At 39.0% G+C, this 27615-nt stretch overlaps 6 protein-coding genes and 2 pseudogenes across 8 annotated transcripts; 3 read left to right on the top strand and 5 right to left on the bottom strand.

The window, feature by feature from the left end:
* Positions 1-1622, bottom strand: part of LOC104729612 — a 5747-nt pseudogene extending 4125 nt beyond the window's left edge.
* Positions 1-1715, bottom strand: part of LOC104729613 — a 6472-nt pseudogene extending 4757 nt beyond the window's left edge.
* LOC104729614 (phospholipase D delta) lies at positions 1912-5993 on the bottom strand. Its single transcript, XM_010448576.2, has 10 exons — positions 4915-5993; positions 4699-4815; positions 4411-4605; positions 4015-4320; positions 3857-3925; positions 3578-3725; positions 3209-3357; positions 2943-3092; positions 2653-2853; positions 1912-2402 (listed from the first exon to the last, which is right to left on the bottom strand). Exons 1-10 carry the CDS (start codon positions 5854-5856, stop codon positions 2106-2108), a joined length of 2574 nt encoding a protein of 857 aa, XP_010446878.1. The 5' UTR covers positions 5857-5993; the 3' UTR covers positions 1912-2105.
* Positions 6647-14623, bottom strand: LOC104729611 (DNA-directed RNA polymerase II subunit 1). Of its 2 annotated transcripts, XM_010448575.2 has the most exons (14): positions 14288-14623; positions 13807-14070; positions 12952-13254; positions 12713-12871; positions 12449-12610; positions 12147-12367; positions 11927-12068; positions 11503-11838; positions 11120-11406; positions 10724-10982; positions 7570-10631; positions 7396-7467; positions 7074-7269; positions 6647-6986 (listed from the first exon to the last, which is right to left on the bottom strand). In XM_010448575.2, exons 1-13 carry the CDS (start codon positions 14369-14371, stop codon positions 7104-7106), a joined length of 5517 nt encoding a protein of 1838 aa, XP_010446877.1. In that variant the 5' UTR covers positions 14372-14623; the 3' UTR covers positions 6647-6986; positions 7074-7103. The 2 variants fall into 2 exon arrangements, with proteins under 2 accessions (XP_010446877.1, XP_010446876.1); XM_010448574.2 differs by lacking the exons at positions 13807-14070; positions 14288-14623 and adding an exon at positions 13345-13621.
* On the top strand, positions 15266-17288 carry LOC104729610 (probable prolyl 4-hydroxylase 8). Its single transcript, XM_010448573.2, has 8 exons — positions 15266-15581; positions 15665-15758; positions 16027-16124; positions 16224-16321; positions 16389-16518; positions 16600-16787; positions 16877-16976; positions 17052-17288. Exons 1-7 carry the CDS (start codon positions 15382-15384, stop codon positions 16948-16950), a joined length of 882 nt encoding a protein of 293 aa, XP_010446875.1. The 5' UTR covers positions 15266-15381; the 3' UTR covers positions 16951-16976; positions 17052-17288.
* Positions 17527-19217, top strand: LOC104733125 (probable prolyl 4-hydroxylase 11). Its single transcript, XM_010452736.2, has 6 exons — positions 17527-17841; positions 18154-18251; positions 18340-18437; positions 18572-18671; positions 18784-18935; positions 19072-19217. The coding sequence occupies exons 1-6, from the start codon at positions 17527-17529 to the stop codon at positions 19158-19160; spliced, it is 852 nt and encodes a 283-aa protein (XP_010451038.1). The 3' UTR covers positions 19161-19217.
* Positions 19189-20373, top strand: LOC104733124 (probable prolyl 4-hydroxylase 11). The gene is made up of 5 exons (XM_019233461.1): positions 19189-19215; positions 19308-19429; positions 19518-19615; positions 19750-19849; positions 19962-20373. The coding sequence occupies exons 1-5, from the start codon at positions 19189-19191 to the stop codon at positions 20197-20199; spliced, it is 585 nt and encodes a 194-aa protein (XP_019089006.1). The 3' UTR covers positions 20200-20373.
* On the bottom strand, positions 20481-26607 carry LOC104729608 (aconitate hydratase 1). Of its 2 annotated transcripts, XM_010448572.2 has the most exons (20): positions 26483-26607; positions 26213-26317; positions 25830-26083; positions 25546-25731; positions 25281-25442; positions 24997-25141; positions 24739-24881; positions 24597-24653; positions 24420-24499; positions 24268-24343; positions 23824-24009; positions 23660-23727; positions 23454-23572; positions 23246-23367; positions 23056-23154; positions 22466-22945; positions 22017-22115; positions 21679-21921; positions 21491-21599; positions 20481-20673 (listed from the first exon to the last, which is right to left on the bottom strand). In XM_010448572.2, the coding sequence occupies exons 1-19, from the start codon at positions 26484-26486 to the stop codon at positions 21531-21533; spliced, it is 2697 nt and encodes an 898-aa protein (XP_010446874.1). In that variant the 5' UTR covers positions 26487-26607; the 3' UTR covers positions 20481-20673; positions 21491-21530. The 2 variants fall into 2 exon arrangements, with proteins under 2 accessions (XP_010446874.1, XP_010446873.1); XM_010448571.2 differs by lacking the exon at positions 20481-20673 and having other exon boundaries at positions 21295-21599.

Below are 27615 nucleotides of genomic sequence, written 5' to 3'. Positions count from 1 at the left end.
ATGCATCCTAGTCTGGAGAACACTTGACTAATAGTTGTTGATACTTGATAGTTGATAATGTCCTTTGATTAGTTGAGAGTTGAGAGTAGAGGCAATATAGTTGCATATGATTAGTTGGGTCAGAACATTTGGAAAAGCTGTTTAAGCTGGCGATTCGATTGATCAAGCTGTGTTTCACTTAATGATGTTGAGCAAGCATGAGTACTCTTATCATCTCTGATTGTTGCTTGACGCAATATTTTCTGAATGGTCAGAAAACCTCCAAGTCAACAAATAATGATATCAAACTAATCATATCGCCACCAAAATAAGCATGAAACTTTTACCCTTTCGACAGTAATGTATCGGCCTTCTAGTACAGACTGGTTGAGATATTTGATGCAGCGCTCAGCGTCCTTAAGGCTATCCATTGTAACAAAGGCAAAACCACGAGACACACGGGTACGCGGCTCCATCACAAGAAAACAAGACGCAACCTATAGAAATGAAACTAGTTAAACTACATATTACGGATCGTATGCTCAAAAATGCAGAGACAAGAAATAATATTTTAAACTGGCAACATGAGAAAGGAGAATCAGAATAAGATGTTATCACCTTTCCTTCCTTGGAGAAATGTGATTCAAGATCCTTGTCAGTGACTCTTGTAGATAGACCAGTCACATAGAGAGTTGTACCAGGGTTTTCAACTTCACTTCTGTAAACCAAAATTCATTCAGATAACAGAAAACTAAACATTAGAAACTATCAACCCAATTACAGACAACAAGACATTCCAATTCAGAAGGAGAAAGCTAGAGCTAACCTTCCACGGCTTCTTGACCTTGACCTATAAAGTGTAGTTGATGAAAAAAGATTAGCACGCAATAGTCTTCCAAAACTTTTCAGTGACATACCCAAAACAAAGATCTGGGTCTAGGCAAAACGGAGATAACTAACCTTCCACGGCTTCTTAACGGAGATATGGGTCTAGGCAAAGATCTTGACCTAGACCTGGACCTAAGCCTGGACCTGGATCTAGATCTTGACCTGGATCTGGCTCGTCCTTTCCGGGGTGAAGGAGATCGTGAATCCCTGATTTCCCTAATACAAAAATCAATTCTACGATTACAAACTGTATTACACAAAAAGAAAAAGGTGTATCCAAGGCATACTTGAAAAACACCATCTAACTTGAGCTCAATGAGCTAAAGAATCCAATTAAATTAGCGTTCGCAGCAACCCAAATCAACAAAAATTAAAAAAGTACTCCAAAACTAGATCTTAAACAAGTCAAAATTTCCCAAATCCATCCCGTCAGATTCACAGAGCTTACGCAACAGTAATGCAATTCAATAAAAAAAACCAAAAGAGACAACAGCTTTGAAAAATGCGAAGCAATAGAAAGAAACTTCGAATCTAACCTTCTTCGAGGAGAATCCGCCTACAAAAAAACCCAAGTAAAATATCTCAGCAATTTCCTCTGAAATATAAAAAAAAAATCAAAGAAGAACGTAGAGATTTTAGTCGTAGAAGCTCACCATTGCGAAAGAAACAGAGGTCAGGTCGCGATCGAGACGGAGAGAGTTAGGGTTTAGTTAGAGAGCTCTCCCGTAAAATCACTTTCTTCGTTTCCCCCTTGTCTACAGATGAAACTTTTTTTATTCTTTAAATCTTATATTAAACGAGTAGTAATTCCATGTGGCAAGACTCACCTTTTCTTATGGTGTGCACATTCTTCAACTCGTAATCAATCCGGATTTTAGTTTCCGGTCTGACGGTTCGGTTTGGTTTTTGCTGTATTTTCAATTTTATTCCGGGTATTAACTCCAGTTACACAGAATCAAAGTATGGACCTGTCACTGCATCTTCGGTTTGGTCCGGTTCGAACATTTACGCTCACAATCATTAATCAAATTAAAAACCCAGAAAAAACATAGAACATCCTCATATAATTTTGCCTCATCATCACTCACTATCTCTACATTTTGCACCCAAGCAGATAAATTACTTGACGTCAATCACAAAAGAATGTATCAAAAGAAACAACACAGTTAAATGTACAACTCAAACAACACATTCTCAGCTAAAAATGCTGAAATTCATATTTAACATTAACATTAACATTACGTGGTTAAAGTGTCAGGAAGAGCCATGGAATGAGCTCCGATGATCTTACCACCAACATCTGGGAAAGTCTCGTAATCAGGAAGAGGGCTCACTTTACCGTCAATGTCTACTAGTAGAGGATACTTTATTAAGTGACCTTGTAGCTCTGCGAATTCCGTATCTATGAATTTTTTCCAGTTTCCTTCAGAGATTTCGTTCACGTTCTTCACACATTCCAGATCTGATGGCTTTGCAAACTCATCTCCAGTCTTTCCCAAATGCTCTGCCCATAGTGACATTCTGTATCCATACACCTGTGTATATGATAAGATATATCATCAAACCTCTTTATGTGTTATACTTTCACCAAGTTTCATTATATACACTGATTTAAGAATCTAGAGCAGAACACACACAATTTCTCAACCTAACTTCTCATTTCTCCATTGTTTCTAAATCTATGATTCAGGAATTTTAAAATTTTTTCATAAAGATACAGATTGTAATACACACTCTTGAGATTTCAGTTATGGTACAGGTGATGATGTTAGGAGGAAGGCAAACCTGGCCACGCGGGTGCTTTCCCTTGTGATTCCATGTATAATGAGGTTGATATGCTCCCATGGCTATTTCGGTATCTTTCGTGCCAGCCATAGATCTTTGGTTGATATTTGCAGATCCCATGAGTACATACTCATCATCTACTATCATCCCCTTTGCGTGCACGTAAATCATAAAACGCTGGAACTTATAAGAATCCGACACCTGAGATATGCAGTTAAAAAGATCATAAGAAAGGAATTTGATTTCTCTATCACTACGCTATAGTTTTTGTCAATGTAGCAGTTCTATACCGTATTGCCATTGGTGGCTGGCATATCATCTGGAAGTTGCTCTCGTTTACCAAGGCAATAAAAGTTAAGGTAATCGAGAGGATGAGCATCTGATTGCACCGCTTTCAGTTCTTTCGCTATAACATCATACATCATCTGCATAGTTTGGCTCTGCAAAATGAAAAACACAAAGGATGTTTAGCAGAAATGTTTGTTTCACTTTAAAAATAAGTGAGTAAATCTATTTTGGTATCGGCACTGATCTTAAACTCAGCTAAAACTGTTACCTGCCAATATAGAATTTCTTGCACAGGGCCAGACTTTGGGTCGCCTTCAGGCCACAATGGTATGACGACATATACAGCAAATCTTTCTTTAGCTCTGATTTTACTAACAATCTTTAGTGCCAACTCCATAGGAATAAGATTATCAGCTCCTGGTCATTCAAGACAAACCCAAAATCAGAAAATCCACGAACGAAAGTTCATTCACTTTCATTTTTAAAGATGGAAATACATTCCGGATAACAGTCAGGTGAAAATATAGCCAAACATACAAAACTAGTAACTGAGAATAATACTAGACTTTACACAGTCTATGCAATGTGAGCATTTTATTTCCTAGTCTAAGAACTGTACTCAAAGATCAAAACGTACCTGCATCTTTATAGGAAGGCCAAGCATAAGAAGAACCCAAGAAATACTGATTCTCGATATATATGAAATGCTGGGCAGATCTGATTGTCTGGATATATGCCGTCTGGATGCTTTTATCTACAACAAGACGCTTGGCACATTCCAGATGCTGCAGTAAATAAATAATTTTGAAGACTTAGTAGTGCAATTAATACAATCTGGGGCTTATAAACAGAAATTCCACTGAGTAACGGTTGATGTCAAGGACAATTACTAGTGAAAATAAGTTAATCTACCAACCTGAACCTCAGCCTCATCTTCATATTTTGGAAATCCTTTCACAGATCCTGAATCAATAGAACGGAACACCTGAAAGCCAAAGAAACCACATGGTTATATCAAATCAACAAAAAAATCGTTACATGAAAAAATATTGTTTGGAAGGAATCTGGAAGGACCTGACAATGCCAGTTCTCAGGATCATCTTCTTTAGAAACCCAAACACATGGCTCGTCCTCTGGAACAATTGAAGTACCATCCTTGAGAAACTTAAACACTGGACTTAAAATCCATGATATACGTCCTATCCGGATCAAAGCATCATCCTGCCAGTGAGTTTTCCCCTTCAAACGTAAGCTAAACTCCTTCCAACGTGTTGCCTTTCTCCATCGCTGCTCAAAGTTCATGAGAACATCATATGCCGCAGGCCCATCTATCCTACAGTGCAAATCGTGCCAAGGTTGTCTTGGAGCCTTAGTACCAGCCTGAGGAAGTAGAAACACAATAAGAATCAGGAATATATAAGAAAGTAGGATCCTAGCATAAAAACAACCAGTAAATAATCATATACTCACTGGAAATGTAGGATTGTGAAAATCATCCTTGAACACAGTGTCAAGATCGTGTAGTATCCTATGTTCAGGTGTGTCATAGCGGCCATCACAAAGATCTATACCTCCAATAAAAGCTGTGACCTTACGGTTATTACCAACAGCCTGAGTGTCTACAAGAACACACTTTTGATGGTGCGTAAAGAGAGTACCAACAACCTGGGAAATAAACACAGAACTAAAACCTTAGAGAGAGTGAAACAAAGAATCTTCCATGGAAAGAACATATACTTTAAAGAGCTAGGGACTTACCTGTTGTTTAAACAACCCAAGCTTACTGCTAGCATATCGAGGTGACAATACACATATAACAGAAGAATGCTTGAAGAACTTCCTAGTCTCCTCATCATGTGTCCCCATAACTCCAGGCTGCAAAATGAAAAGCCAAACAACAACATCTTAATATCGAAAAATACCAAATACTCTGTCAAACCATGAATTCCTAAACTAATCAAAAGGAACACAAACCGTGCTTATCCCGAATTTATCATGAGAAGTCTTATCGTCCCAAACAAGTAGCAAAACTCGAACACCTTCCTCGGATTTGTATTTAAGCAATTCACCAAGCGTCAAATCGCCACCTCTTGGTAATTTCCTAGTAGGTTCCCTAACAAGCTTAATCTTATGGAAGACAGACCAACCAACAATGTAAATCATATGGTGAGCCTCAGAAACAGCATAACAAATATCTTCCCAGCATTTCCCATGCTGATAAACTTTGCCGTTATCAAGCCCAATCTCCGGCAACATTCCGTCCATAACATGAGCATCTTGGTAAAGCCTAACCTGACTTCCTTTCCTCACAGGGAAATAAGTCCGTTTAACACCTTTCCGCTCCGGATCTCCGGCGATTCCAATTCGGTAATTATGGATCTGGTCGAACGGAGTGAATTTCATATCGATGTACAGAGCGGTTTCTTTCTTAGGCGGTTTCCCCGAGGCGCCGAGTACAGGGAACCAACCGGAAATGCGTTCACCGGTTACGATGTCTCGAACCGGGATCTTAGCCGAGCCAATGATTTGCGCACCGAAAACGTCGTCGTCCTTGACCTGGAACTCGAGATGAGACAGCGGATGCGCAATGGAGATTTTGAAATTCTCGTTCCAAGTAGGATCTTGCGAGTTTTTCAAAACGCGTGTCCGAGCTAGAGTCGCCTGAGGGACGACGACGGTGACGTACGGATCGCTGGTGATAACCTTACGGTGGCTACGGATGTTTTTATCGCCGGTTTCGCCTCTATCTCTAGGATCGTCATCGGTGGCTGGTGTAGTACAGGCGTTACAAGCGGTGAAGCAACGACGCATGTGTTCTGAGAACATATCCATGTTTGGTAACCTCCTCGCTTGAACAATTTTCAAATCGAGGTCACCGTGTAAAAGCATCGTAGGTTCCGGTGATTTCGCCGCCATGGTTACAAGCGGATGAAACGAAGATGAAGAAGCTAACAAAAACCGAAAACCCTAACGAACAGGGCTCGGTTGTTGTTGCTGCTGCAATGAATTTGAATAGTTTTTTATTTTTTTTTTGGGGTTAAATGGATTTGATTGAGAAAAGTTATTTTTAGAATATAAGATAAATTATTATTTTTAGGTGAAATGATTTGAGAGAGAAAGACAAAAGAAGGAAGAAGAAGACGGGACACGTGGAGGCACGACGTGTAGGAGTTGTTGGACTCACTCACTGACGACATGATTCCGTGTAGATCTGAATTCTGAAGAGAGCAGTTAGTTGCACACGTTCTTCGTTTTTTTTTAGCTTCTTTAATTGGTAAGACTGGCCTTTAAACTTTACTTAATTAGTTCTCAAAATCTATTGATGGGGAATCTCTGATTTGAGAATGTTGCACCAATATTTTTCTAGACGCAAAGGAAAAAGGTAGTATATAATAATTGATAGAATTGATCATGATGATGTGAAGAGGTCTTCTCTGTCGTTGAACAAATAATTAAAAAGGCAAAGTCAAAAACCAGCAATGCGAATCTGAGATCTACCCACCATATCCATCTAATTGATTCTACTTCGATATTTGAATCATTTATTACATATACAAATTAGATTAATGAGGTAAATGATGAATCACATAAAATCCCAAAAACAATTCTTTCAAGGTGCGAATAAAACAAGAACTAAACTTATGTTGGGAAGTCTTGCTGTCCAAAGTGGTCACATGTCAATTTAATACTTGTCGGAACCCAGGAACAAAAGTAATCTCAATTCATATATCTACTGAATGAAGCAACAGTAGCATAAAGAATCCTTTCAAGTTGAACCGTTTTACATACTGAAATCATCAAACAAAGCAAAAACTGAACCAGACGAAAAGCCTAAAGTTTATGATATATTTTGTTTTTTTTTTTGGTTATATTATTTTCTTTTGAGGTAGAGGATGGGTATGGCTTTATGGATAGGTTTAGAATAATATACAACTCACGAAAAAAGATTTACTAAGAAAACCATTGTCACAAAGTTTTCCAACGAAGATCCCTTTTGAAACGGTTTTGTCCTTTTGGGCAGCCTTCATCGTCTCTTGATTTATCCCCTGAGGGTTACACGAAACATCACGTGGCTGAGTTTGTGAGCTACAAGGAATTTTGAAGCCAATGGTTCCAAGAAATTTAGACGTTACCTAACACTTAGGATGTCTGTTCTTTCTCTTTCAAGGGTTGCTTTTATCATTCTTACTGACATCTTTCCCAGTCTTGTCATTTTTATCGCCCTCATGTGGTGTATACTGACCCGTGGATGATGGTGAATAACCCGGAAGTGTTGGCGAGTAGCCTGCGCTTGGGCTGTAGTCAGGGCTTGCTCCTGAGCTGTAAGGGCTGAGACAAATTTGAGAAACAACCCGGTTAACAGAATTCAGATTTTGAAGAGTAATTAGATTGTGAAAATCTTCGAATGAGATTGAAGCATCAACAATTCAATATTCATGCGTTTAATAGTCAAACCTGCTGGGACTGTATGTTGGACTCGAAGGTGAGTAAGATGGAGATGTGGGTGAGTATGATGGCGATGTCGGGCTGCAGAGTAAATATTAAGAGTTAATGAATAGAAAAGATGACACAATATACGAGAAGCTTCATAGAGAGATCAACAAGCTGAGAATAGACTAAACCACTAACCTGTAGCTTGGAGATGTAGGACTGTAGGGACTAGATGGTGATAGTCTTGCATTGCTAGGAGAGTAAGCAAGAGATGGGCTATATTTAGCAGACTGAGGGTTGTAGCTTGGAGACGTAGGACCATAGCTTGGTGATGTTGGACTGTAACTTGGTGAAGTTGGGCTGTAGCCAGGAGAAGTGGGGCTGTATGCAGGTGAAGTAGGACTGTAAGATGGTGATGTGGGACTATAGGATGGTGAGGTAGGGCTGTAAGAAGGCGATGTTGGACTGTAAGATGGCGATGTTGGACTGTAAGAAGGAGAGGTTGGACTGTATGCAGGTGAAGTCGGGCTATAAGCAGGTGATGTTGGGCTGTAAGCAGGCGAAGTCGGGCTGTAGCTTGGTGATGTTGGGCTGTAGCTAGGAGATGTTGGACTGTAGCTTGGAGACGTTGGACTGTAGCTTGGAGACGTGGGGCTGTAGCTCGGAGAGGTGGGAGAATAGGAAGGACTTGTAGGAGAATAAGCAGGGCTTGTTGGACTATAGCCAGGAGAACTGGGACTGTAGGTAGGCGAAGTGGGACTATAACCGGGAGAAGTCGGGCTATATCCAGGTGAAGTGGGACTGTAACCAGGGGAAGTAGGACTGTAGCCAGGAGATGACGGGCTATAGCCTGGAGATGAAGAAGGCGAAAAGGCCATTCCGCCAACATATGGAGAAAACTGTGCATCTGACATTGGCGACAAACGCATATTTGGACTCAACAGGTAGTTCGGGGACATCATGCCTTCATGGTAAGGAGTGCCTGATATTGGTGAACGAGCAGGAGTCATTCCAAATTCTAGACCATCCATATAGCTAGGGAGCTGGAGTTCAATAGCATTCTTCAGCATCTCATCATTCAGATACAGTTCACAATCTCCTGTTCCAATTGGTGCAAGTTGACCCAGCATTATATTCTCAGTAACACCCCGCAAGCAGTCTGTCTCAGCATAAGCTGCAGCATCTAACAGAATATCAACTGTTTCTTCAAAAGAGCATCTCATCAGAGGCCCAGTGTCATTTCTATTGATACCATGTCGAGTGATAGCCATTAGATGACCGCGATAGGTCATGGTATCACACAAGATGGCAAGATGGCGGTAATTCACATAAGAGCCATCAAAGGAAATCACAACCCGGAGTTCATCCAACAAAGCACGGCGAACTGCCTCGATTCCGAGAACTTCAATAATTTCAATCAAGTGATTGCTTGTTGTCCTCTTTGGATCCACATCTTCGTGGCACATAACAGCTAAGAGATTAACACCTTCTGTGTCTAACATCCACTCTTCAGATGTCTTAAATCCACCCTCCACATCAAACCTGCTTTTTCTAACCTGTTTAATGAAAACTTTGTTGATGTCTGGAATTCCTCTGAGCGCCATTTCCGTCAGCATGTTGCTCTCAATCTTTTTAAGGAAAACATCATCTTCAGCTGATTCATCTTGCAATTCTCCCTTAGGCCCCTCATCGTTCATAATACGAATTCGAAGGATCAGTTTTTGGGCATTATCATCATTGAATATACAAGTCAGATCATCATCAAACTCAAGGTTGATCTTTTCCGCAATATCCGCCATACTCAACTTCTTATCAACCATCATCTCGCGATTCAACTCTATACGAAGCAGCCAAGGAGATATTTTATCCGGAGAAACATCTTCATCTGGCATTTCGTAGTAGGACCTCACAAATTCGAAGTCCTCCTCAATGATAGTACTCATTGGATCTGGGTCATACCAGACTTCCGTAGCTTGAGTGACACTCCTGAGAGTAGTATACTCCAAAGCACACTGAACAGTCTTAGCCCCTTCTTTTGACTTGCTAGCCTCCGGTGTGAGATAGACTGATAGGGACGGTGTTTTGATCCTTTTAGCTACATTAATAATTTCACGCAACCTGGGAACACCGAGTGTAACGTTCTTTGCACTGACACCAGCATAATGGAAGGTGTTAAGAGTCATCTGCGTAGCAGGTTCTCCAATTGATTGAGCAGCAACACAACCAATCATTTCTCCTGGGGCCACTAGCGACTGTAAGAACCTCGATTCTATTTCACCAATGACCCACTCAAAAGCCTCGCGGCTGAGCTTGTATTCCTCCAATACTCTTTTACTAGCAAGAGTGCTGCGAAGCAAAATGTTAAAGAACAGTGTTGCATTTTTCTGTGCTTCCACACTCAATGCATCATCACCAGGAACAACCAACAGCCTCTCTTGTAGTTTATCAACCGCATCTACAATTTCAACAGGGTGCATATCCGAAATCTTCCGCAAGTCGATCTTGAAAGTCTTCTGCGCATTCCAGATATGCCTCTTGATGTTAACAGGCAATGGCCAAGTGCTATCACCATTTGTTGCAATTTCTGTCCCAAGTTGGAATCTGTCAGTCTCAAGCTTCTGATATTCCGCATCAAATACATCACGCAACTCCCGAATCCCTTTCAAGTCCTCAAGATGTTCATCACTTAGGTATGTAGGATTCCAGTTTTCATCGTCGATCTCATACTTGAAAGTCCTATCGAACTCCGATTTCTTCATTTTCAAGGAATCCAGCTTCTGTGATTCAATCCATACAGCATCCATACCATCTTCACCATAGAGAAATTGAATAACATCACCCAACGAGTTCCGGACTGTCCCATCATATTTAACCATAATATCCTCCATAGCCTTTACCAAACGCCTCTGGATGTATCCAGTTTCTGATGTCTTCACAGCAGTATCAATAAGACCTTCCCTTCCTCCCATGGCATGGAAAAAGAACTCTTGAGGTGTCAGACCACGAAGGTACGAATTCTCTACAAATCCACGACTCTCAGGACCATAATCATCTTTGGTGAAATGTGGCAATGTTCGACCATCAAATCCAAATGGAATCCGCTTCCCTTCAACATTTTGCTGGCCGACACACGCTGTCATTTGAGAAATATTAATGAAACTTCCTTTCGATCCTGCTGTCACCATAGCCTTAAGGTTATTGGTTTCTGCTAAACTCTTTTGAGCACTACTTCCAGCATCATCACGAGCTTTATTCAAGACCTACAAGAAAATTTTATGAGTTAGCACAGACAAAATAATGTACTGACAGAGCACAATACTAGAACTAACTAAAAATCAATTCCTTAATGTACCTGATTAACCCTGTTCTCAAATGTCTCTGTCATAGTTCGGCCGGGTTCAGGGTCCAATTTCTTTTCCTGGAACTGCCGGATTAGATCTTTGACAGCAGTTTTTGCGTTAGAAATAGTTTCATTGATTTTCTCCATCGTAGATGAATCAGCAATTGTGTCACCAATTCCAATGGTAAAACCATTCTGCAGAAGCCAGTAATTTACAAGCCACTGAGTATGACCAAGGAATTTCCTGGCTGCATCAGGACCAACCTCTTCCCTGAAAACCAAGTTATGAACATAAATTAAAACAAAGGAGATCATGAAACTAATTAATCAACAATTCCCGATGATGTGTAAGGTAATTTTGTGCCAAGTAAGTTAATTACATCAACAATTCCCCATGCTGTAACTTACCAAATGACATGCACGAGACTTCCATTAGATGTACCAAGGGCCTTTTTGCAAAGAGTTCCAGCAAGAAGTTCCCCTCTTTCAATTCGCACCTGGGTATCCCCCGGAGTTATGAATCCAGTCTCTGAATCTGAGTGCCAGGCGGAGTACCTCAACAGATTTATCTGTTTTGGTATGATAAGATTAAAAACTTGTTTGCCAGTCCAAAGAGGACGTGGCTTCAGAATTGCAGGAGCTGGAACTTTCCCGTCGAAATCTTCCCACCACATAAGCGTATTCATGAATACATCCTGTAAAATGAAATAGATATCATCAGCATACGAGTTAGTTTCACCTCTCATCAAACTCAAAAATAATTTTCATGCAACCGCTAATGAGATTATTACCTTCTCTATGAAGGTATCTCTTTTTGTAATTTTACGGCACCCTAGGAGAGTATCCTGCACAATTCCCATCACAGGCCGGTTCGCCTGGGGAGAGACGATACATTTAGGAACCATCATCAGCTCTAACACCTCGGCTCTGGTCTCGAATGATTGTGGTACATGCATGTTCATCTCATCCCCATCGAAATCAGCATTGTAAGGCGAAGTGACAGATAAATTCAGACGGAAAGTGGAATATGGCATAATCCGAATCCTGTGACCCATGATTGACATTTTGTGCAGACTTGGTTGACGATTAAACAGAACAAAATCACCATCCTGTAAATGTCGCTCAACCTGTGACCAAGAAACATAAAAAATGATGAATTCCAGAATAGCAACCTTTGTGCGTTGAGTAGATGGAATAAAGAAAAGCAGTATATACTTTGTATCCAAGTTCCAAATGATGATCACTGCTCTTTTTAAGGTACCGAAGATCTAGCCTTTGGCCATCATCCCTAATGATATATTTCGCTCCAGTCTTGCCAGGTGGAGGATGTGGCCCATAATCAACGAGCTCCTTTAATCTGCAAAATAAATTGTCAACAAAACATGGAAAAAAAAAAAGACACTCTGAAAAGAAAATAAACACCAGACATACAAACCTTTCAATGTTATATGGAGTCACAGTTTCTGGGTATGTGAGATTCAGAGCAATACTCCAGGGTACACCAAGTTCATCAATATTTATTGTTGGATCTGGTGTAATAACAGTACGTGCCGAAAAATCAACACGTTTTCCCATCAAGTTTCCCCTGATTCTACCTTCCTTTGCCTTCAGCCTACTACATATTGACTTAATAGGCCTCCCTGATTTTTGAGTAGCCTGAAGAAAATAAAGCCAACCCAGATAAAGTACCATCCGAATGTATCATACCAGATATCTGGAAGGATACAAAAGCATTACCCTTGGCTGTCCAGGTAACTCATTATCAAAATAGGTAGCTATATGAAACTGCAAGAGCTGTGTAAACTCTGATATAATATGAGCTGGCGCCCCATTTTTTTCCTGTCTTTTCAAGTTCTCATTGTGTCGAATAATCATGGCTAGCTGATGGGTCAAGTCATCCTGCATCAACAACAAACACAAACTCAGTGACACACATCAAGTTGCTAACTCTGTACTAGAATCTATCCAAAGTTCTTATTCAGTAAATCAAAGTCCAGTTACCTCACTTCTGGAAGTGGCATCCATCATTACAGATGGTCTGACAGGAGGTGGAGGAATAGGGAGGACTTCAAGAATCATCCAGTCAGGGCGAGCAAACTTAGGGTTGAACCCTAATAGTTGGCAATCCGCATCACTAATCCTCTTTAAAACACTCAGAACCTGCAAAAATTTCACGTGTTATAAGATTACCGCAAACATGAAGAGGTAGTGACTAATTTCATAAGAAAGAAGGGACGAACCCTATCAGCACCAAGTGTCTGTTTCCTTTCTGCAGGCTCTGGAAGCTGATCCGGCTCGTCAGTTTTCTTCCTTGGAATTTTGTACTCTGCAATCATCTTCATACCTTCAATAGTCAGCTTTGGTTGCTGTGCACCACATCCACCACGGCTCTTTTTTACAGGTTCGTCCGTGTCTTTGTTATGGACATCATCCATTTCATCACCACCATCACATTTGGTCTTGTTTTTGCAAGCATCCAGAATCTTCTTAAGCCTGTTTTTGGGATTCTTTATCTTCATAGCCTGCTTAAACTTGTGCTCCTCCTTCACGAAAATAAGCAATTGGATTATTCCCAACAACTAATACAGCCCATACAAAACAAGGATACAGTAACGAGATAAGTTTGTACATACCTCATCAGCTAAAATCTTGGAGCAATTGAAGCAGACACATCTCATGATACTTAACACAGTCTTCATAAAACCGACATGATACATTGGCTTGGCGAGCTCGAGATGGCCAAAGTGCCCAGGGCACTCAGCCATATTAGCCATACATGTATCACATTTCACCTTCCGATCAATTGTACCAAGCCGGATATCACTCAACCCTCCCACCTTAGGTTTACCCTTCTCTGTCGTCTCACTATGCTCAACATGTATAACAGACATTTGCCTCTGAAAGAAAACAAAAAACAAAGACAAAAAAGCCATCAGATACCAACGATTCATCCTACTACTCGTAACTTGCAATTAAGATCAATAGAGTGAANACAATTGGATTATTCCCAACACTAATACAACACATACAGTTCCAATCTGTCTTATACAAGAAGCAAAACAAGGGATACAGTAACAAGATAAGTTTGTACATACCTCATCAGCTAAAATCTTGGAGCAATTGAAGCAGACACATCTCATGATACTTAATACAGTCTTCATAAAACCGACATGATACATTGGCTTGGCGAGCTCAAGATGGCCAAAGTGCCCAGGGCACTCAGCCATATTAGCCATACACGTATCACACTTCACCTTCCGATCAATCGTACCAAGCCGGATATCACTCAATCCTCCCACCTTAGGTTTACCCTTCTCTGTCGTCTCACTATGCTCAACATGTATAACAGACATTTGCCTCTGAAAAAAACAAAGAAAACAAAAAGCCATTAGATACCCAACGAATCATAATCTCCTACTACTCGTAACTTGCAATTAAGATCAATAGATTGAAAAGAACATGCTCCTTAGCTAATCCAATCGAATTCTATAATTTACACTCCAATTAAACCGCCGGGGAGCAATGAACTCAAAAGAGCTAGAGAAAGCGAAAGCGAAAGAGAGAAAGGAACATTACGATCTCATCGGGGCTGAGGATGCCAAACTGGACCACCCGGACTTTGGAGACCTCGGCCGGAGAGAACGGAAAACGTGTATCCATGGCGGCTAAACTCCGATCAAAGACGAAATCGAAAAAATCGAAAACCCTAGAACGCGAATTGAAAAAGGGGAATCAAATCCCAAAAAAAAACCCTAGTTTGTTGTTTCCCTCTTTTTGACAATTTGTTTTTGAATCTGTGAAGTCAGTTTACAGTTATACTTAAAGCTAATTTTTTCGTTTTCGAGTTTTCCCTCTCTGGTTTGACACGACCAGATCTGGAATTCTCTCGTCTCTTCGTGAAGAGAGATATGAGCAAAAGAGAATAGATCGGTGCCCTAAGCCTCTATTTATAGAAGAAGAGGCTGCTCAGAGGTCGGTTTAGGCTATATGGGCCGTAAACTTCTCAGGCCCACTTAAACGGATTGTAACGAGTCTACGTCGGCGCTGACCTAAAAAAACGCGTAATCATATCAAGATTCGGTTTATATCGGTTTTGTAGTGTATCTTTCGGTTTAATAAGAAAACAATTTCGGTTTGCAGAATAATAATACTCTCACTATTTATTTCACCATGTTTGGGGATAAATCGTAACCATTAAAGGTTCTATTAAATTAATTAATTGCGCTAGTGGCCAAAACTATAAACGAAGAGGAGTCCCTGAGCTAAAGAATCTAATCTGTAGTTTAGATTGAAACGTTTAGTTATCTTCATTTCATCTTCGGAACAGGAAATACCTAACACCTTAAGTATTCCAAAGGGTAACAAAAATAAATTCAATTTTTTCTAACTCTATCAAAGTAGGGTGAACTCATAAATACGGAAAATTATAGGGGAGAAAACTTACAGGGATGCATAGTCCAAACTCTAACGTCAAGTTGTGTGAAGCCACTCTGTTTCTGTATATAACAGACACGTTAAGACGAAACTAAAACGATAAAAGAACTAAAATATAGCTTTACTTTCTCTTCCATTTTCAATTGCATGTTTTCATGTAACGGTCAATTGTTCTTTTGTCTTTCGATTTTAGATCTCTATAGGATTCTTCAAGATTTGTAGAATCAAACAAAAAAATGGCGAAGAAACCGAAGCATCATCTCCGTCATCATCAGCCGCGTAAATCTTTATCGATGCAAGCTTTTACAGTTCTCATACTTGTAATTTTCGTCATTCTGATCCTTGTCTGTCTTGGAATACTTTCACTACCGAGCATCACCAATAACTCCTCTAGGCCGATGGATTTGACAACGGTTGTACAAACGATCGAGGAGAGGTTAGTGATATGATGTTTTTTTTTGTTGTTGTTACATTCAAGTACTTTAAGTAATAATAACTTTTGAATTCATTTAAGTATAGGGAGAGTTATGGAGACGAAGAAGACGGTAATGGTGAACGCTGGCTTGAAGTTATCTCGTGGGAGCCTAGAGCTTTCATTTACCATAATTTTTTGGTAATCTTTTCGGATAAAATTCTGATTAAGATCCTTGATCGATCACAATTGAACATGTTACATGCTAGTAAGCTAGTTCATATGTATAGTTAAGTGTTTCTTGGCAGACAAGATAAGATATTAACATGTAGTTTTGTATCTAGTTCTTACTCATGAGAAAGAATGTATATGTGATGTTTAGGCTTTCATGCTTGAGATGATTTTATACATATTTCAAAGTTTTGGAATTTGATCTTTAATTAGGCTCTATTTCTTTAAAATTTGTAAGGCAAATGAAGAATGTGAGCACTTGATTAGCCTCGCGAAACCTAGTATGGTGAAGTCAAAAGTGGTAGATGTGAAAACCGGAAAGAGCAAAGACAGCAGGTTCTGTATTCTAGTGTTGTCCTTTTTCCCTCATCATGCTCAATTTGGAAATATTTGAGAATTCTCAATTTGTATATACATGTATCCTTCATTGAGCAGAGCACGAACCAGTTCAGGAACTTTTCTTAAGAGAGGACATGACAAAGTCGTGGAAGATATTGAGAATAGGATTTCAGATTTCACCTTCATTCCTATAGGTATGTGTGGCTTCTGTGCATATCAGTTTCTTTGTCGTAATGGATAGTTGATGTAATGTAATTGCAGAAAATGGAGAAGGGCTACAAGTACTCCATTATGAAGTTGGGCAGAAATATGAACCTCACCACGACTACTTCTTTGATGAGTTCAACACCAGGAAAGGAGGGCAAAGAATTGCTACAGTTCTTATGTACCTGTGCGTAACCATAAAACCCTTTACAATAATTCTTATTAGCCACAAGTTAATCCTCTTTATTCTTTGATTTGAACTCCTTAGCTCGGACGTTGAAGAAGGCGGCGAAACAGTTTTCCCATCTGCCAAAGGAAACGTTAGTGATGTCCCATGGTGGAACGAGCTCTCACAGTGTGGCAAAACAGGACTCTCTGTTTTACCAAAGAAGAGAGATGCTTTACTTTTCTGGAGCATCAAGCCTGACGCGTCTCTAGACCCTTCTAGTTTGCATGGTGAGAGAGAGAGAGATCAGTCAGATAGATACTACATACATTGCCAATGAGTTAGTAGAGATCTAAGACCAATGTTTTGATTCATTCAGGTGGTTGTCCAGTGATCAAAGGAAACAAGTGGTCATCAACTAAGTGGTTTCACGTTCACGAGTACAAAGCTTGAATGAAAATAAGATAGCTTTTGAAGAGGTAAGCTCTTAACATCATATGCGTGAATGAATCCATTGTATCTCAGATTTTTAATGATTTTGTCGTCTTTTGCAGGTTTCTATATATGATCCCACACCAACATGTACTTAGTATGTTTCTATATGGTTTTGTCATCCTGATACATACGTCTCTCTAAAGCTCTCGAATATCAAACGCTGCTGCGCCAGCAAAATGGCCTTCTGGCCTTTAAATTAGAACTTGTTTTGATACACATAATAACAGTAATTAGCAACTACTGTAACAATACCAAAACCCTAATTATAAAAATCGATGGAACTTAAGTTTGATAAACTTCTCGAGATTTTTTGGTTTTTTTTTTTTTTTTGTAGGACAAGTGTCACTATCTCAGTTGCTGACAATTCATATTTAATTTCGTTTTTTTTTTTTTTTTTTTTTTTTTTTTTTTTTTTTTTTTTTTTTTTTTTTTTTTTTTTTTTTTTTTTTTTTTTTTTTTTTTTTTNTAATTAAATTCGTTCTCTATCTTTTAAGTTCATTGTCTGATATACTCAGATACATACTTGTGAACTTAATGTCTAAGTCGACGTCCCAGTCTACCGAACTGTATCTGAGGCATAGGTTGAAAGGGCTGAAGATACATGAAACGTCAGATCTACTGCAGCACGTCAAGACGTTCGAAGAATTAGTCGGTGATAATCTAGTGTCTGTGGATTTGAAGATTGAGGACAAAAATAAGGACATGATCTTGTTGTGTTCTTTGCCCCCCTTGTTGACTGCACTTACGTGTAACCAAAACAACGTTACGACTTCGCTGCGATTTCCTCATGAGCGTTGGATCGAAATCATCTCGAAGGAGCCTAGAGCTTTCGTTTACCACAATTTTTTGGTAAATTTGTTTCTTCTTAATTTGGGATCTTTATTTATTTATATAGATTGTTATACATATATGCTTGATGAATGATGAATGATAAGAACTTAACAATATCTTCATGCTATAATTTGGATATTTCTTGTTAGACAAGCTAAACAAATTACAAAACTTGTTGATGTTAACTAGAATGTCCCATGTAGTTTGTGCTTAGATCTTACTTGCTCCTCCACCAGTACAAACACATAGGGAACTGTACATGTTTCTCTCATGCTTTATATGAAAAAGTTTAGGAGTTGATCTGAGGCTCTCTTCTTTCAATTTTGTAAGAAAAATGAAGAATGTGAGCACTTGATTAGCCTTGCGAAACCTAGTATGGCGAAGTCAAAAGTGCACGACAAGATAACTGGACTCGGTAAAGAAAGCAGGTTATGTAGTCAGTTTTGTTTTGTTTTTCCCCGTCTTTTAAGTGTAATTTGGAAAGATTTTGAGATTTGAAAATCTGTTAATGTACAGCGCACGGACGAGTTCAGGAACTTTTCTTAGAAGAGAACAAGACAACATCGTGAAAAAGATTGAGGAAAGGATTTCAGAATTCACCTTCATTCCTGTAGGTATGTGGCTTCTGTTTTAACTTGGTCGTCTTAGATCATTACACTAGGTAACTTTTTTGACTAACGACGCTGTTACTCTTCATTTTTTATTGGAAATCTTTTTTTAATTTGGAGTTGATGTAATGAAACTGCAGAAAATGGAGAACCGCTTCAAGTTATCCATTATGGAGTTGGGCAAAAATTTGAGCCTCACTTTGACGGATTCCAAAGAATTGCTACTGTTCTTATGTACCTGTATGCAAACCAACCCTTATTAATATTTCTCAAATCAACCACATGAAGAAAATGAATTTATATACAATGCGCATGAGTTAATCTTCGTTTTCTAATCCTACTACTAAATTAGCTCGGATGTTGAAGAAGGCGGCGAAACAGTTTTCCCTGCAGCCAAAGGAAACATTAGTAAAAAAGGACTCTCTGTTAGACCAAAGAAGGGAGACGCTTTACTCTTCTGGAGCATGAGGCCTGACGGGTCTCAAGACCCTTCGAGCCAACATGGTAAGAGAGAAAGAGAAGATACATTGCCTTTCTCTGAACTTCTTATAAATCGTAGTATAAATACCCCTTTTGGCTTAATTAGTTAAGGTCATGAGATGTATACCAAAACTTTCAAAAACTTGTTTGATTGGTTCAGGTGGTTCTCCAGTCATCAAAGGAAACAAGTGGGCATCAACTAAATGGTTTCGCTTTCATGAGTTTAAAAATAATATATTTAGCTTTTAGAAGGTTAGCTCTTACCCTCACTTTAGTCATGGATTACTTGGATCGTCTCAAGACTGTTTTAATGTTTCTGTCGTCATTTGCAGGGTNTAGGGAACTGTACATGTTTCTCTCATGCTTTATATGAAAAAGTTTAGGAGTTGATCTGAGGCTCTCTTCTTTCAATTTTGTAAGAAAAATGAAGAATGTGAGCACTTGATTAGCCTTGCGAAACCTAGTATGGCGAAGTCAAAAGTGCACGACAAGATAACTGGACTCGGTAAAGAAAGCAGGTTATGTAGTCAGTTTTGTTTTGTTTTTCCCCGTCTTTTAAGTGTAATTTGGAAAGATTTTGAGATTTGAAAATCTGTTAATGTACAGCGCACGGACGAGTTCAGGAACTTTTCTTAGAAGAGAACAAGACAACATCGTGAAAAAGATTGAGGAAAGGATTTCAGAATTCACCTTCATTCCTGTAGGTATGTGGCTTCTGTTTTAACTTGGTCGTCTTAGATCATTACACTAGGTAACTTTTTTGACTAACGACGCTGTTACTCTTCATTTTTTATTGGAAATCTTTTTTTAATTTGGAGTTGATGTAATGAAACTGCAGAAAATGGAGAACCGCTTCAAGTTATCCATTATGGAGTTGGGCAAAAATTTGAGCCTCACTTTGACGGATTCCAAAGAATTGCTACTGTTCTTATGTACCTGTATGCAAACCAACCCTTATTAATATTTCTCAAATCAACCACATGAAGAAAATGAATTTATATACAATGCGCATGAGTTAATCTTCGTTTTCTAATCCTACTACTAAATTAGCTCGGATGTTGAAGAAGGCGGCGAAACAGTTTTCCCTGCAGCCAAAGGAAACATTAGTAAAAAAGGACTCTCTGTTAGACCAAAGAAGGGAGACGCTTTACTCTTCTGGAGCATGAGGCCTGACGGGTCTCAAGACCCTTCGAGCCAACATGGTAAGAGAGAAAGAGAAGATACATTGCCTTTCTCTGAACTTCTTATAAATCGTAGTATAAATACCCCTTTTGGCTTAATTAGTTAAGGTCATGAGATGTATACCAAAACTTTCAAAAACTTGTTTGATTGGTTCAGGTGGTTCTCCAGTCATCAAAGGAAACAAGTGGGCATCAACTAAATGGTTTCGCTTTCATGAGTTTAAAAATAATATATTTAGCTTTTAGAAGGTTAGCTCTTACCCTCACTTTAGTCATGGATTACTTGGATCGTCTCAAGACTGTTTTAATGTTTCTGTCGTCATTTGCAGGGTTCCCATGATCTCTCAAACAACCTCACGAAGTTTCATTTTTTTTATTCAAGTTCTACTATGAAAACATCATTTATATATGTTGACCAAAAACTACAAAGTTTGTGTTTATTTCCATTGGCAGAACATGTTGAATCAAAAAGAAGAAATAGTTCTCATATTTATTTCAAATTGACTAATAGCAAGAAGCAAAGTTCTGAATTTAACGCCATTCTCGTCCTCCTCCCTGACAACATTTTTATTACAACAAACCTTTNACCCTTATTAATATTTCTCAAATCAACCACATGAAGAAAATGAATTTATATACAATGCGCATGAGTTAATCTTCGTTTTCTAATCCTACTACTAAATTAGCTCGGATGTTGAAGAAGGCGGCGAAACAGTTTTCCCTGCAGCCAAAGGAAACATTAGTAAAAAAGGACTCTCTGTTAGACCAAAGAAGGGAGACGCTTTACTCTTCTGGAGCATGAGGCCTGACGGGTCTCAAGACCCTTCGAGCCAACATGGTAAGAGAGAAAGAGAAGATACATTGCCTTTCTCTGAACTTCTTATAAATCGTAGTATAAATACCCCTTTTGGCTTAATTAGTTAAGGTCATGAGATGTATACCAAAACTTTCAAAAACTTGTTTGATTGGTTCAGGTGGTTCTCCAGTCATCAAAGGAAACAAGTGGGCATCAACTAAATGGTTTCGCTTTCATGAGTTTAAAAATAATATATTTAGCTTTTAGAAGGTTAGCTCTTACCCTCACTTTAGTCATGGATTACTTGGATCGTCTCAAGACTGTTTTAATGTTTCTGTCGTCATTTGCAGGGTTCCCATGATCTCTCAAACAACCTCACGAAGTTTCATTTTTTTTATTCAAGTTCTACTATGAAAACATCATTTATATATGTTGACCAAAAACTACAAAGTTTGTGTTTATTTCCATTGGCAGAACATGTTGAATCAAAAAGAAGAAATAGTTCTCATATTTATTTCAAATTGACTAATAGCAAGAAGCAAAGTTCTGAATTTAACGCCATTCTCGTCCTCCTCCCTGACAACATTTTTATTACAACAAACCTTTTGGATGTAACTCAAGTCTCTCCTGGTTTATGAGATTTTATTGCTTGATCAGATTCCTGATTACGTATTGCAATATCCCTCCGTGATCAAAATAAGCCAGCTCCACCTGCAGTTCCAAAGTCCTCTTAATAATGAAGACGGGAAAAAGAAGCCAAACTATACCATACCCTGTTTTCTAAATTTACCTCTGTGTCGAATCGGAGTGTACATGTGAAAGATTTTCCATTGTTTGTGATGACCGTTACATCTTGTCCTGGTTTGATCTCACTAACTTTGTTTGGGAGTTCAATGGTGTAAAGCTCCTGACCCGTAAGGCCTAGAGTCTCGGCATCTTCTCCTGTCTTGAAGCACAAAGGTATGATTCCCATTCCCACAAGATTGCTTCGGTGAATTCGCTCAAAACTCTTTGAGATCACGGCTTTCACGCCCTGTGGTAGAGTAGCGATTAAAAATCGCATAACTAGTGTAAAAATGTGTGTTGTTAAACATTTAAAAAGCTGAAGCGTGTAAGCCAGAAATGTACCAGAAGCATCGGACCCTTAGCAGCCCAATCACGAGAACTTCCACTTCCATATTCAGCACCAGCCAAAATGACTGTGTCGCGTCCCTCATTCCTGTATTTCTGGTGCAGGACAGATAGATAAAAGTCGGATAAGAAGATAGTCACGGAAACTGCTGTCTAATTCTAGTTGACCAAATCAGAGAACTAAACACTGAAACTTCCACCCCCAAAACAATCTGCTGACACATTATTACTAACGAAGCCTTCACTAACTGTTCACTAAACCAACTCACAAAAGCTCTACTCTGCTACATTCAATCTTAGGCTTGGTACAGTAGACCTATAGCTAAGAGTTGAGATGTAGTACTTACACAAAGCTTACCGTAATCCTAAGTCATCAAGTCATCCTAATGATCAAAGAGCTAGAATTTGATGTTTTAGAAAGGATAAAAAAGTGTGTGGGATTATACCATGGCAGCATCGAAGACAGAAAGCTTCTCTCCACTGGGAATGTGAACTGTCTTGGGGCCAACTTCTCCTTTCAAGTGCTTGTTCACAATACGGATATTGGCGAAAGTGCCCCTCGCCATAATCTCATCGTTACCACGCCGACTCCCGTAAGAGTTGAAGTCTCTTCTATCCACACCTCGTTCCATCAAGTACTTAGCCGCGGGACTGTCCTTGTGGATGCTACCAGCTGGTGAGATGTGATCAGTGGTGATACTGTCTCCGAAATTGAGTAAACAGTGAGCATCTTTCACACCATGTGGACCAGGTGGAGACATGGTCATGCCCTTGAAATAAGGTGGCTCGTGAATGTAAGTTGATTTCGGGTCCCACTCGTAGAGAGTGCCTGACGCGACAGATAACTGATTCCACATGGAATTCCCTTTGGTGATTGCTTCATATGTAGCTTTGAACATATCAGGAAGGACGCTAGATTGAACAACCTGAAAAATTGAAACAAAGATTAAAACAAACAAATTATATATTACTGAAACAAACAAATAATATAAAAATTCTTGTTTTGTGTATGCATGAGCATCATGTAATTGTTTACCTCAGCCACTTCTTTGTTAGAGGGCCAGATGTCCCTGAAAAATATCTGTTTGCCATCTTTCCCAGTTCCAATGGGCTCTGTCTCAAAATCAATGTTAACCTACAAGAGTAGTATCCATAAGATTGATACAGTGCTTCATACATGAATACTTGATTGTTAAGTAATGGTTTTAGAGTTAGCATTAACATACAGTGCCAGCCAGTGCATAGGCTACAACAAGTGGTGGGGAAGCTAGATAATTAGCCCTTGTTAACGGGTGAACACGTCCCTCAAAGTTTCTGTTCCCGGACAACACAGCGGATGCCACCAAGTCTTGTACATATATGAGAAATATTTTAGTTTCACCTTCGAAAATTCAAGTAAATAAGAATTACATCATTAACTACTTCAGGACTTACCATTATCAACAATTGCTGAAGCCACAGCTTCATGGATATCTCCCGAATTTCCAATGCATGTGGTGCACCCATAACCAACTATACTGAAGCCGAGCTGATTCAAGTACTTCTGCAAGCCACTGCAAGACTTGAAAACTCAGGACCACCATGATACAGAGAATAATGAAATAATTAACAAAAAACATTCAACGGTGTATCTGCTGTACCTCTTTGCCAAGTACTTTGTCACAACTCCAGAGCCAGGAGCAAGACTAGTTTTAATCCATGGCTTAACCTAATAATGTTCAAACACTTCTATTATTTCCTTTACGCAGAAAGATACTAAAACACGATGACACAAAAGAACAGGGAAGAATGGACGTTGTCAAACCTCCAGTCCTAGGTCGCAGGCCTTTTTTGCAACCAAGGCAGCGCCAAGCATTACACTAGGGTTTGAGGTATTTGTGCAACTGGTGATTGCTGCTATAACAACATCTCCATGTCTAAGATGTGCTGGGGTCCCGTTAAAATCGAACTCTACAACCTTACTCTGTGCTTCTTTTGGTACAGCAAAACCCTGGAAATATCATGGATAAGTAGATTCACTAAGTACAATTTTTGTAAACTGGAGTTAACTTATAAAAACAGAAGTGTTGCAGGAGATAGCCAATTCCAGGACCCGCTTAATAAGTCAAATACCTCAACATAATACCTATTCTTGTTTCAAAACCATAGTAACATTCTAGATGTGCCATCATTTTCCTAAAGATAAAGCTTTCCGGACTACAAACATTCACATTAAGCATTTCTTCTGAACAGAAAGGAGAATTCTAACCTTGAATCCTACTCTATTATCTAGGCAAGAATGCCAGTCTGCTTTCATTTCCCTCAAAGGAACACGATCGTGCGGCCTGTATTGTGCATAGAGAATAAATGTTTGAAATAGAAGAGATAATATATTTCTGTTGAGACATTCGCTAATAGTACCTCTTGGGACCAGAAACACAAGGTTCCACATCCTCGAGATTCAATTCCAGACTTGAGGAGTACACTGTCTTACTCTCCGGCTGAGATGAGTTCCAAGTTCCAAGTGGAGAATATGTTATGCAGTATGATAGATGACAATAGACAAAAGAAATGAAACATACAGATGCCAAGCTTTTCCTCACTGTAGTCCACGAACATCTTGTTTGCTCGTAAATACGCCTCAATCATAGAAACCTGCAATTCAATTCACCAATCACTACCCCAATGAAATGCAATAGCATACTAAAAATTATGTAGATTTCCCCCTGTAACCCCTTACAGTGTCATCGCTCCTGCCTGTCAACTTGAGATACTGCAAAGTGACATGATCGACGGGGAAGAATCCCATGGTTGCACCGTACTCAGGAGACATATTGGCAATTGTAGCACGATCAGCTAAAGACAACTCTCTCATCCCTTCCCCTGTGTATAGAAACGCAGTGGATGCATATGGGAATTAGTCTAACTCAGTCAGGTACTGGATAGGTAAAGAAGTGACAAATATGAAACAAGATATAAATTTTTTTTATGGATGTACCGTGGAATTCAACAAACTTTCCAACTACTCCATGTTTCCTTAGCATCTGAGTCACTGTTAAGACCAAATCAGTAGCAGTCATTCCATCTCTTAGTTTTCCCGTTAGCTTGAAACCCACAACACCAGGCAGGACCATGCTCATTGGCTGCATAGAAACAGATGAATTCATGCTACGGTTTATAATGGAAGAAACTTCAACGGAGTGTTTATAAGAATCATCTCTAGATAGAGATCTAAGTTTCAGAAAGAGTTCGGACAGTTAGCTCTGAGTTCTCGATGTTTACCTGACCAAGCATGGTAGCTTCAGCTTCTATACCGCCAACTCCCCATCCAGCAACACCCAGTCCATCAATCATGGTGGTGTGAGAGTCTGTTCCAACAACACTGTCAGGATAAAGAAGTCCATTTGTGTTGAAAACAACTCTGGCAAGGTATTCTAAGTTGACCTGTCAATCAGAAAATTATAGAACTTAGTATCTTCAATAAGCATAAATAAAATAAAACTTACAGCATCGAAACAGTATCGTTTTCCATGAATGCTTTACTTACTTGATGAACAATTCCAGATCCAGGAGGCACGACAAGCATGTTGTCAAAGGCATTGGAACCCCACTTAAGAAAAGCAAATCTTTCTTTGTTACGCTGGAACTCAAGCTCCATATTTGCTTGCACTGCGTTCTCTGATCTCGCCACATCCACCTGAACCGAGTGATCAATGACAAGATCTACAGGGACCTGCAAATATCAACGCCTTGTATCAAAACCTTGTATCAAAACCTTATAGCATACCACAAAAGTATTAATTAAACTCGGTAGGAAGAGGGGAAACTAACCAGCGGATTAATCTTATTAGAATCCCCACCGAGACTATTCATGGCATCTCTCATGCAAGCAAGATCAACAACTGCAGGGACACCAGTAAAGTCCTGAAGAAGGACGCGAGCAGGTTTGAAAGGAATCTCAACCTGTTTGGGAGAAGTATTCTCCCAATCAAGAATCTTCTCAACATCGTAACTCTTAACTTGAAACTCATCACAGTTACGTATAGCCGATTCAAGAAGTATCCTAATGGAATAAGGTAGTTTATCTGCACATCCACCACCACAACGAGATCATGACGACATCATCTCAGTTCTCACATGAATCTCACAAATCATGTTCGCCTAACTAACAAGAAGCATTTAACATGGATCAGATGAAAGCTAAAAAAACTCACCGATCCTGGGATCGTTCAAAGCAGGCAAGCTGTAGTAGTTCCCGAATTCGCCACCATCAGGCTTCTCTAACGCCTTCAGTATACTCCGGAAAGGATTCTCGGAAGCTGAAAACGCATAGATCGACACAGTAAATCAAATTCAAAACCAGATTTCACAAACAAAAGATTAGGAAAAAATCAGCATCGAAGAGAAGAAGAAGAAGTAAGATATGGTAAAACATGTATCGATCGTAAACAAAATGGAGAAAGAAGATATAATAAATCGGTTACCCATGGAAGAGATACAACTCGAGTGATGAAGCAGAGATCTGTTTAGGAGAAAATAGAGAGAGAGAGAGAGAGAGAGAGAGAGTTGTTTAGCGGAGTTGGTGAGTCGGAAAGCCGATGAAGAAGGATTTTTATAGATGTAAGTTAAATTATCTGACAGATCCGTGGTGGGCTCATTCTCGTCAGAAGTGATGGCTCTTTGATTTTTTTTTTTTTTTTTTTTTTTNTATCAAGTGAATTAAACGGATTTAAATTTAAATCACAAACTTTGTAATTTTTATCAAGATTATCCAATTTCTTCAAGGTTGCTCAATTTCAACATACACTCATATTCCTGACAAAATTATAAATGGATCAGATATTATTAGTTCACCACCTGGTGACAAAAACAAAATTCGCCACCACCACAACTGCATGCAACCAATTGATTCTTTTTTATGTAAATACAAGTATTTATTTATTTTGTATATGGGTCGCTCCATTCACATTTTATGTTCTAATAAATTTGGGCCCAGCCCATATTTGTAGTTAACCTGCTCGATATAGCCCAACTTATTATTAGCACGGCGTCGTTTCATTAATGGGCTTAAAGGAAGACAAAGGAAAAGAACTGGATTTGACTACTAACACTAATTTGAAGAAAATTTGGGTCAAAACCCAATCCCACCCAGACGGAAGGCCTGGAGTTGATTACTTGATAGAGCCTTCCTTCCTTGTTTAATGTTTAGGCCATGATTAGATGTATATTCAATCATATATATAAAAGTAGAGTTTCAGTCTCTCCTTATTGGTCCATTTGGCAATGCAATTTTAACAAAAAAAAAATTATATTAAAACACAAATTTAAAACAATTAATTTTCATATTTAACTCACATAATATAAAACTGAAATCTTTATAGCTTCTCCCTATAAATTATGCATTAACTTTATTTCTCTACTAAGTTGTATTATTTCTCCACTAAGTTGTATTAATCAATTGTATTAAAACAAAACAATAAATTAGAATTGTAACTCTCATTTTTCTAAATGTAATTTTTCATCATTTCTCTTCCTATAAATACTCATTATCTTATTCTCTTAGTCTATCACTCTTTCATTCTCTCATCTTCTTCCACTACTCTCAAATCTCTTTTTT

The sequence above is a fragment of the Camelina sativa genome, chromosome 12 (assembly GCF_000633955.1).
Source record: "Camelina sativa cultivar DH55 chromosome 12, Cs, whole genome shotgun sequence".
NCBI classification, from domain to species: Eukaryota; Viridiplantae; Streptophyta; class Magnoliopsida; order Brassicales; family Brassicaceae; genus Camelina; species Camelina sativa.
Note: the sequence above shows the minus strand (reverse complement) of the source record. Positions and strands in the feature narration are given on the sequence as shown.

Bases quoted from the DNA above. Each gene is read 5' to 3' on its own strand.
- LOC104729608 (XM_010448572.2), bottom strand. The intron at 25,142-25,280 runs GTAAACATCGAG...GTTTCTATGCAG, and splicing joins AAGCTACCATGCTTGGTCAG to CCAATGAGCATGGTCCTGCC. The intron at 23,728-23,823 runs GTTTGACAACGT...GAACATTATTAG, and splicing joins CCTGCGACCTAGGACTGGAG to GTTAAGCCATGGATTAAAAC.
- LOC104729614 (XM_010448576.2), bottom strand. From the start codon at position 5,856: ATGGCGGCGAAATCACCGGAACCTACGATGCTTTTACACGGTGACCTC. The intron at 3,726-3,856 runs GTTGGTAGATTA...TATTTACTGCAG, and splicing joins AAGATGAGGCTGAGGTTCAG to CATCTGGAATGTGCCAAGCG. The intron at 3,358-3,577 runs GTACGTTTTGAT...TTGAATGACCAG, and splicing joins GCCTTCCTATAAAGATGCAG to GAGCTGATAATCTTATTCCT.
- LOC104733124 (XM_019233461.1), top strand. From the start codon at position 19,189: ATGGATTACTTGGATCGTCTCAAGACT. The intron at 19,216-19,307 runs GTTTTAATGTTT...AGTTGATCTGAG, and splicing joins ACTTGGATCGTCTCAAGACT to GCTCTCTTCTTTCAATTTTG. The intron at 19,430-19,517 runs GTTATGTAGTCA...GTTAATGTACAG, and splicing joins GGACTCGGTAAAGAAAGCAG to CGCACGGACGAGTTCAGGAA.
- LOC104733125 (XM_010452736.2), top strand. From the start codon at position 17,527: ATGTCTAAGTCGACGTCCCAGTCTACCGAACTGTATCTGAGGCATAGG. The intron at 18,252-18,339 runs GTTATGTAGTCA...GTTAATGTACAG, and splicing joins GGACTCGGTAAAGAAAGCAG to CGCACGGACGAGTTCAGGAA. The intron at 18,672-18,783 runs GTATGCAAACCA...CTACTAAATTAG, and splicing joins GCTACTGTTCTTATGTACCT to CTCGGATGTTGAAGAAGGCG.
- LOC104729610 (XM_010448573.2), top strand. From the start codon at position 15,382: ATGGCGAAGAAACCGAAGCATCATCTCCGTCATCATCAGCCGCGTAAA. The intron at 15,759-16,026 runs GTAATCTTTTCG...AAAATTTGTAAG, and splicing joins TCATTTACCATAATTTTTTG to GCAAATGAAGAATGTGAGCA. The intron at 16,788-16,876 runs GTGAGAGAGAGA...TGATTCATTCAG, and splicing joins AGACCCTTCTAGTTTGCATG to GTGGTTGTCCAGTGATCAAA.
- LOC104729611 (XM_010448575.2), bottom strand. From the start codon at position 14,371: ATGGATACACGTTTTCCGTTCTCTCCGGCCGAGGTCTCCAAAGTCCGG. The intron at 12,611-12,712 runs GTAACTGGACTT...TTGTTGATGCAG, and splicing joins ATGCCACTTCCAGAAGTGAG to GATGACTTGACCCATCAGCT. The intron at 12,069-12,146 runs GTTTGTATGTCT...TTTATTTTGCAG, and splicing joins ACTCCATATAACATTGAAAG to ATTAAAGGAGCTCGTTGATT.